The sequence below is a fragment of the Condylura cristata genome, unplaced genomic scaffold (assembly GCF_000260355.1).
Source record: "Condylura cristata isolate star-nosed mole 26May11 unplaced genomic scaffold, ConCri1.0 scaffold00007, whole genome shotgun sequence".
NCBI classification, from domain to species: Eukaryota; Metazoa; Chordata; class Mammalia; order Eulipotyphla; family Talpidae; genus Condylura; species Condylura cristata.
In genome coordinates, this window is record NW_004567108.1 from 17,195,649 (window position 1) to 17,204,813 (window position 9,165).

At 48.0% G+C, this 9,165-nt stretch overlaps 1 protein-coding gene across 3 annotated transcripts in view; it reads right to left on the reverse strand.

Moving 5' to 3' along the window:
* Positions 1-7,938: 7,938 nt before the first annotated feature.
* The window catches only part of GDNF (glial cell derived neurotrophic factor), a 23,766-nt gene continuing 22,539 nt past the window's right edge, over positions 7,939-9,165 (reverse strand). For all 3 annotated transcript variants that reach the window (XM_004678101.1, XM_004678103.1, XM_004678102.1), the window contains exon 3: positions 7,939-8,423. In XM_004678101.1, the coding sequence (XP_004678158.1) occupies positions 7,939-8,423 (485 nt within the window). The remainder of the gene's footprint in view (positions 8,424-9,165) is intronic.

Sequence of the window (9,165 nt, forward strand, 5' to 3'; positions counted from 1 at the left end):
GCGCTCCTACATGCTTCGAGCTGTCACTCTTCTGGCTTTGACTTCTGATCACACCTTCTCTCCCCTGGTTCTCTTGCTTTTCTCATATCCAGTCCTGGGGCAAATCCCATCAGCACCACCTGATCACCAGTGTCATGGTGGTTTCCAGCAGAGACCTCTCTGTTGTCCCTGCTTTGAGTTTTGCCCTGTACAGTCTGCACTCCACAAAGCAGCTAGATCAATTCTATAAAACCACAAGCCAGGCCCTCTCTGGTGGCGCAGTGGGTTAAAGCACAGCACCGAGAAGCTAAAGCCATTTCCGCACGAGTTTGATCCCTGCCCACCCCGGAAGTGATCCTCATGGTGGGCAGACCTCTCCTGACCCTCCCGCTGCTCCCCTCAGCAGTGTACTTCGTCGATCTGCCTGTTCTGCTCCCCACTCTGTCTCTGGTGAAGCCTCTCGCTGCCCCTGAGCCTCTGGCCTGTACCCCAGTTCTGTACGCACAAATAAATAAATCTTTAAAAAAAAAATAAACCCACAAGCCAGATCCTGCAACTCCTCTTCCTCAAACCTTCTGTTGACATCTTGTCTGATTCAGAATAAAATTCTAAATCCCTACCATGGCCCCAAAGACTAATCTGCCCCTTGGGTGTTTCTTCAATTTTCTCTCCAGCTGCTCCCTCATCCCTTTGAGCCCTTATACTCACTACACCCCATCTCTGCTGACTGCTCTCAGTCTCTTCACTGTATGCCTTATTATAGTAATAGCTATAATAATAGCTATAGTAATTTGCCTGGGAGCAAAGGATCTATGCCACTATAACAAATAACCTCCAAATCTTAGTGGCTCAAAAATGGTTTTTTTCCTCAGGCGCCATGTCTGTTGGGTTGGCAGAGTGACTGTTCATCGTAGTCATTTGGAATTGGCAGAAAAGCCACCACCTTAAATGTTGCTGTCTGGGTTTCTGTACAAAGCAGAAGTGACCCTGCAGGGTTTTGCAACAGCAATTAAATGTTTGGCTCAGGAGAAACACCTGCCATTTCTGCTCATGCTCTTTGGCCAATCACTGACTTCAGTCAACTATGGGGAACCTAAATGTGTGAACTTCCTACCCGGAAGCAGGAGGGATCCACAATTATTTGATAAAAAGTACTAATAATGACCACAATGGCTGAATTTTTTCTGAGTGTAACATGGATGAAAATCCCTTTGAGTGTCTTCTAGCACTATGGCAGGGTCATCCTGGGGTTAGGGTAGAAATGGGTAGGGAATGAGATGAGAGAAAGAGACTGGCTCACGGTCAGGGACATACCTGTTTTGTTTTGAATATTCACAGAACCAGCGTAATTGCTGGGTGTAAGAACACAGGTGCTCATTTGTCAGGTGATTTACCAAGAGCATGGACTGGAAAGATCCACCTATCCAAAAATAACTTTACCTTCTGATGTTTGCAGTTCTTCTATTAGAGATCTATTCGTCTGGTTGTAAAATAGTGTTTCCCATGTTTTGTTGAGCAGAAGAACATTTCAATTAGATATCAACAGGTGTTTCCTAGTCAATACAATTGTGAAATGTAAACAGGGATTCCCTCCACAAGCCTTCCCAGGGCCTTGCTTAATGTGCTAATGTGTATTGTTTCTTCCTTAGAGAGAACTAAAATATACCGCATTTTCCCAATTTTAAAATCAAAGAACCCTTGCCTCCAGAAAGGCCTGTGTCACGTTTAATGGAGCCATTTGGGAAATGCTGGTCTGGAAGCCTTTTCAATTCTCTGGAGTCCCTGGGAAAGATATTTTCATGGGAGAATGAAAGGCAGACACGGTCTTCAGAGAGTTGGACTTGGGAAAGGGCCTTGGGAAGGTTAAGGATCTCAAAGGTCAGCTGTGAGGATCAAAAGTGACCTTTTCTCAAGGATGTAGTCATCTGAATAAGAACCCTCCACTCCCCTCCGACCCAACCCCTCTGCTCCCTTCTCTTACCCTTCCAGCGCACGAGTCTCACTTCCCCACGTTCTGACCTATGCCCACCTCCACTTTCCAGGCCCACGCACCTTGGGCTGCTTCTCATCTCTCTGGTTAGGTTCTCAGACCCTTCTGCCTGGAAATCTCGTCCCCAGTTCCAGTCTGGGAAATTGCTGCTCAACCTGTCTTAATCTACTCAGGCTACCACCTCCAGGAAGCAGCGCCTCATCCCTTTCCTACTGCCCAGTCTCAGCCGGATTTACTGTCTTTTCTGGAAGCTCCCACATGTGTATTTTTACCATACTTTCATCACGTTGTATTTTAATTGTTTCTGTTCCTCTCATCAAGGAGGCCTCTCAAGGTCTTTATATCTTCTGCTGGCCAATGGCTGGTCAATAACTAATTGAAGGTATAAGGCCCAGACACAGAGTAAGAAGTAGAGATGAGTGATAATCCTTCGCTACACCACTTTAAAGAATTTTCCCCGTGAAAACGACTTATTCTGCAGGATTCAAAGCCTCACCCTTTTTTGCCACTACCCAGCTGGTTCTCCCATTTCCTGGAAGTTTCCACCCTTAGCCTGACCTGTTCTTTCCCTTGTCTTAGTGTTCCTTGACCACCAGTCTGGTTCTTGCTTCCTCGGTTTCTGTCTAGGAAGGGCAATGCGCCTTGGAATGTTAATTTGTTTCCCTAAGTGGGAAGTAAATGCAAACATCTTCAGCAGGGTGGGAAGAACCTTTGAGGCTGGTTTTAATGCCTGAGCAAAACAAGGTAGTTGGAGGAACTGCAGGTAGAAGGCAAGAAATGCCTGTTGCTGTCAGCAGACCCTGGGCCCAGCCCAGCTTTGGTGGGTTTGGGCGCTTTTGCCTCTGTGAGCCCTGTGTTCATTAAAGTGTAAAAACGGCACACCTGCTTTAGCACAGAACGATGGATTTGTTACTATACACTATCACCAGTCATTTTTCTGCTGACAAAAATCCTAAAATGAATATATGTTTATGTCTTTAATAACCTCACAGTCCCTAAATAAGATGTTTATGGTGGCTAAAACTTAGCTCTGAGCCACCCACTGCTCCTTTGACAAAGACTCTGCCCCTCGGTCCTTTTGGGTTACACGGCTCACTCCCCCAGGATGTCTGCCCTCATCCCACCCCCTTGCTCTGCCTTTGCAGCTCTACCCCACCTGACAGATTCTTGCTCAGACTCAAGGCCCAGCTCCAGGATCACTTCCTCTTGCCAGATTTAGCAAATTAAAACACAGGCTGTCTAGCTGAATTGCAGACATGCAAGTGATGACTTTAATGTAAGTATATCCCAAATATCAATCCCCCAAATATCATGTGGAGCTTTCCTCCATTTCCCCAACTACTTTCAGGAAGGACTCAGAGCTTTTGGTTTTGATTTCATTTGGAATGTTGTAGGATGAGACAAAAGTTGAGTTAAGGGGTGCAGAGAATTCTTGCACATTTCTGTTAACAAAGACGCGTCCTCGGAAGACACCATGGGCCCAGGCTTTCCCCTACCTAATAGAAGGAGCCGGAGACCCTGGTGGCTGCCTGCTCCCTTCCCGTCCACCCTCCTTACCTCCCTGCCAGACCGCTGAGAAGCAAGGTGGACTGGGCCTTGTCTCTGTCTCCCTCGGGCTGTGATACCCCCTGCAGCACCCCGCCAGGGGAGGGAGGGGCGCTGTTTCTGCACTTTAACTTTAGGAAATTCTGATTCCATATGTTCTTTGAAGTAGACTGATTCTTTTCAAAGTTCTTGAACTTTCACTGAGCACTGTCCACACAAACAGAACCAGCCTGGCAGGTTCTCTTGGTCGCAAGCCACAGGCCACTGGGGCCTGAATTCTTCTCAGTAGCGAGGAGTCCACAACCTGACATGGAGGGGAGCAGCAGCCCCCTCAGGACTTTGAGGAGCACCCATTCTCCTTCCTGGACCTGCCAAAGCACCCGCAGTTTGCAATAGCTTCAGCAGGGTGAAGATTTGTGGTAAGCACAGTGAATGTTCCCGTTCTCATTGTTGAGAATTTTCCCAGCTTTCAACACATTCTCCTTTACTCTAGTAAATGAAATTTCCAAAGCTGACTACTGGCTACTTACCCTGAGCGTGAAACTACAGTGCCCAAAAATCCAGAGTGTGTATGTGTTTGTGTTTGTGGGAGGGGGGAGAGGGATGAGGGGGTCCTTCTCTGGGGACCTGGCCAGTAGTTTCTGCCTCTTTCCTGGTCTCTAGTCTCCCTCTCTGCTCATCCCAATGACAAGCAGGCACATGGCCCAGGTGGTTTCCAGAGATGGTCACCTGGTTTTACGAGAAGGGAAACAAAACCACAGGTGATTTGGTGGCCTGTGCACCTGGGGTTCTGCACGCTACAGCCCTTTACGATCTATTACTGGCAGTCTGATAAAGGCTCTGATAAGTTCAAGAGTTCTCTTTCTAACTTTAGAAAATTGATGTTGTGTAACCTAGTATTTTCCAAATTTATTTGATCAGAGAATGACCAAGTGCCCTCTCTTTCTTTTTTTAATGGGGTGTGTGTGTGGGGGGGGGGAAGGTGAGGAGCATCTCACCTAAGACACCATCCTGGGAACACATTTTGGGGCGATGACTTTGAAATGGGAGTGGCAGAAAGCATCTTACCACCTTTGCTCTTAGAGAGCAAGGCTGAACTCAGCACTGCCCTGCAGACCCCTGACGGCCAGTGTCCACAGCGGGGGACGTGGACTCCATCTAGTCTCACTGGGACGAAGGTGAAGGCCTGGAAGGCGGGGCCTTGGGCGAGGCCTGCCACAGCCCTGGGAAAGCCATGGCCGGCTTAGAAGAGTTTTAAAGGCAGCACAGCACATGGGTGTGTGTGACTGCAAGAGGAAGCAGGTCCTTCTCCCCAGCCAAATCAGCCCCATTTCCTCTCTTCAGTGCTTTGTTCTTGCCACCAGAATAACCTAAGCTGGAGGCCTCCATCTGCACAATTCCAGGGAACACTGCTTCGGGGAACACGGTGAATGACATCACAAGTGGTTGGTGGGTGTGGCCAAGTGTTTGCTGCCTGGGGGTTTTGCCAGGATACTCCTTATTTACTGGCGCTATTTCCTACCTCCTGCCTAATGTCACCTCTAATTAAAGCAGGTGCCCTGTTATTTTCTATCATATTGTGGTGTTTATATTCCTTAAAATGGCAATTCACTTATCATCACCTGAGTCACTATGTATTTTGAGTTCTTGAATACTGTCTGTCTCCCCTCCAGTAAAGCATTATTTTCATGAGACTGAGGAGACACTAATTTTTCAGCCCTTGTTGGATCCTTGGTATCTCTAGCAGCACCTGGCATGGTGGAGGCTTGCATACCTATGTTGAAGAGAAGCTTTGCAAGCTTTGCCCCATTCGACGGTGTGAGCTGTGGAGAGCTGATGGGCAGGGATGTTAGGCCGGTGGTAACAAAGCTTATGGACAGCTTGGACGGCTGTCTGGCCCAGCCATGGTGCAGCGGTATGTGAGGAAATACACAAGCGCAGAGAACAATAGAAATGAGTTTTTATTTGTAAAAAGTTACAAAATGATATTGTACAAAAATAAAGTCTGTAGAGAACTTTGGTTGTAGAACACAAATGACCAAGACAGATCCGAGAAGTCAGAACTTCCAAAGAAGAGTACTCCTTACTGAATCAGATGGCAATCGCAATGAGAAAGAAAAATCACAAACTTTACCCTTTTGTGGATTTATTTGGTGGAGCCTTCGGCGTCGTTAAGCCTGCTGATGGTGCGCAGGGGGGTGCTGGCAACAAGTTGTCAACACCCATGAACCCCACAGCCCCTATGGGCAGGGGCTCTCTGGGGAGCTGGGAGCTAAAGGGGTTGACACCTGGGGACCCCAGCCACCAAGCCTGCAGGACTCTGATCTGACAGGAGACCCGAGGCTGCATCCCAGCTGTGCTTTAGGAATGACCAGATGGCTGGGTCTGTCACTATTCCAAGCCGGCTGCTCCCAGCAGGGTCCCCGCTCTGGTCCCTGGAGGTGAGATGAAGGCCCTTTTCACGCAGCGGCATCAGAGAGGACAGAGAGGGGCAGGATGGTGGAGAACTAGGGACCTTGGGGGGGAAAGGGATGTCTGGTAACTGCTGCCTCTTGTCTACTTTGTAAAATGAGCATGATTATTTGGGTCACTGAATTACTAAATCTCAGTCTTTTGGCCTAATAGCCACTAAGGTCATGATAGGTTAGATCCTTGATAAAAATTCTCCTTTGCTGAATTGTGCAATGTGCTCTGATAAAGGCCCAATGCATTGCACGGGTCCTGAGTGCCACACAAGTTCACAATCTGGAGCTTGTCTGAGATGGCAGTTTCCACCCCACAATTCCTCCCCAAAGAATCTGTCATGGCCGCAGAAGCCCAGTCTGGAATCATAGTCTGGGTACGTGTCGGGGTCTCCAGACACACCTTCCTGGGCCGCCTGCCTGGGCCACCTTCCTCCAAGGGAGGGACTGGATGTGCAGGGGCAGAAACTGTTGCCCTGAGGCGGACAGAACCTGGCCACCTGACAGGGTTTTTACTTTGAGGTCAACATTGAATCCAGGAGGCTACTAGCAGGAATTTAACTTTTCTATATATGGTTATGCATATCATAGATATATGTGGAGGGAGTCGGAGTTAAATACTACAGGAAGCAGAGCATATGGTGTCTCCATTCAGTGATGGAACAAGGAAGAAATAAAGCCAAGTGCCAATGGTCTCTGCACATTTTTCCTGACGAGGGGCCTGTCAGAAACACTTCGGACGCATCGCTTTGTTAAAAGATAAAAAATAGGGAAGATGTTGAAATCCAGGAAACATGAGTTTGTCTTAAAAAGGTAAAGTAAGTGATTTTTGCCTAGCGAAAAACTTCTTAATTCTTTGAAAAGCATGGACCCTTGTTTCCAATTAAAATTGCCTTTGTCCCCTTTCTTTGCATTTTTGCGAGCACATATACTTTGGCACCTTTGAAAAGAAACTTTAATAAATAAGGGAAGAAAGAGAAACTCATGAGTGAACGGTAATAAATAACAATAACTTAAATCTCAATAAATATCTTTTCTATATTTCTGTATCTGAAACAGATGCATTGCATCGAGTAGCTTCTCTGGTCACTGGTGACCACGCATAAACGGAGCTGGGGTGTATGTAACATCTGTCTCTCTGTAAACTGACAGGCCCGTAGGTCACCCTGGCCCTGGGCAGCTGGGACCTCCCCACTCGCTCTCCTGCAAGGATGCTGCCGAAAACCGCAACTGGTTTCCTGTTTCCAAGGACATAAAGGAAATACCTCCAGGTTTGTTTTTAGTCATGAGGACAGGCTTTTCGGTTCCTAGCCAACTTCTTCCCACCCCACACACCATGTTCAAAATCACCCACCGTTCACCAAAACGCTGGCTGTAGTAAACCTAGGTCTCAACTTTCCAATTCAAAGGTTGCTATCTCGTGTGTCTTTTTTCTTTTTTTCTTGTTTGTTTTTCTTCTTCTCCCTTTTGGGACATGTCTCCCTTGAGTGACAGAGTTCTTGTTTTCAGCAGTATCATGTAATGACAAGGAATGACACCGGGATTACCGATTCCCTGGTATCTCCAGGCAAGTGAAAACCAACCACAGGAGATACACGGGCTTGACTTCAATGCATCCGCCATCGTGCCATGACCGGGGCCGGTGGCCTGCGGTCACCAGATGAACGACGGCCACGCCAGCCAGGAGCACTGGCCCTGGGCTTCTGCTGGTGCTTCTCCAGGACTGGAGGCTCCCGACAGCGGTTTTCTCTCTCTCCTGTCCAGTTTTCTGCAGCTGGATCTCCCTCTACCAGGCTCCCACAATGGCTGCTTTCTGCCTCCTCCTCCTGTTCCTCCTGCTCCTCCTGTCCTCCGCCTCCTTGGTCCTCATCTTCCATTCTGGGCAAACTCTTCCTGGGAACCTTGGTCCCTTTCTTTGCACTGTAGCAGGAATGCAATACACAGCGGTCTCTGGAGCCGGGGTCAGATACATCCACACCTTTTAGCGGAATGCTTTCTTAGAATATGGTAAACCAGGTTATCATCTAAAAACGACAGGTCGTCATCGAAGGCGATGGGTCTGCAGCACGCCTGCCCCACTTTGTCATTCGCCAGCCTCCTATTTCTAGATAAGTTTTTTAGTATTTTGTCGTACATGGTCTCGGCTGCATCGCAGGACCCACTGCAGTACCTAAAAATCAGTTCCTCCTTGGTTTCATAGCCCAAGCCCAAGTCAGTGACATTTAAATGGATTGCAGTTAAGACACAACCCCGATTTCTGCCCCTCTGGCCACGCCGACCTTTCCCTCTGGAATTCTCCGGGCTGGCAGCTGCAGCCTGCCGATTCCTCTCCCTTCTAGGAAGCACTGCCATTTGTCTATCTGGTGACCTTTTCAGTCTTTTAATGGTGGCTTGAATAAAATCCATGACATCATCAAACTGATCGGGATAATCCTCTGGCATATTTGCTGTTCAACGAGAAAACAGGAAAGGTCACATGAGACAATAACAAGGATCCTTTCCAGCCAAAGTCAAAAGTCACCCAGGATCAGACCCACAGCCAAACTGTCAGCCAGTCAAGCCAAGCGACCCCTGTAATTCACCCTGCACAGAGGCGAAAACATACACTCCTTTCCGTACAGAAGGAGAATCATTCATTGGAAAGAAGAGACTGACAAGGAAGGTGACATACTTCCTTGCAGAAAACAAATCTGTAGAAGCATATTTTGCACTTGAGTAACAGCTGCCATTTGAAACAAATCTGTGGGGAGGCTGCTGTGTGTAGACAGGCCCCTGAGGGCTGGTGACATGACCTGGGCAGTGGTCCTTAAGCATGAGTGTGACTGAAAGTGCACCAGGGGAAGCAAGTGACTGCAGAGTGCTGGTGTTACCTGCAGGGGCCTGAGGCGCTCGTTCTGGGGAGGGGCCAAGGAATCTGCATTTTTAACAAATCCTGGAGGAGCTCTGGTGTGGCAGGTTCCTCGACCAGGCTAGAAGAAATCCTGTCTGAGGGGGTGATCTCGGACTGGGAAGTCTTCCAAGGTTGCTACTTAGGTCTGGAATACCAAATGATCTTTCCTAAAATGGATCCCTGCTCAACCCCGGGGCTTGGCTGAGTGAGATGAGAACAATTTTGATGAAACAAAGGAAGAGCTCGACTATTTTTTAGAACTTCCTTAAAAAACAGTGAGATGGGGCCCTCTCTGGTGG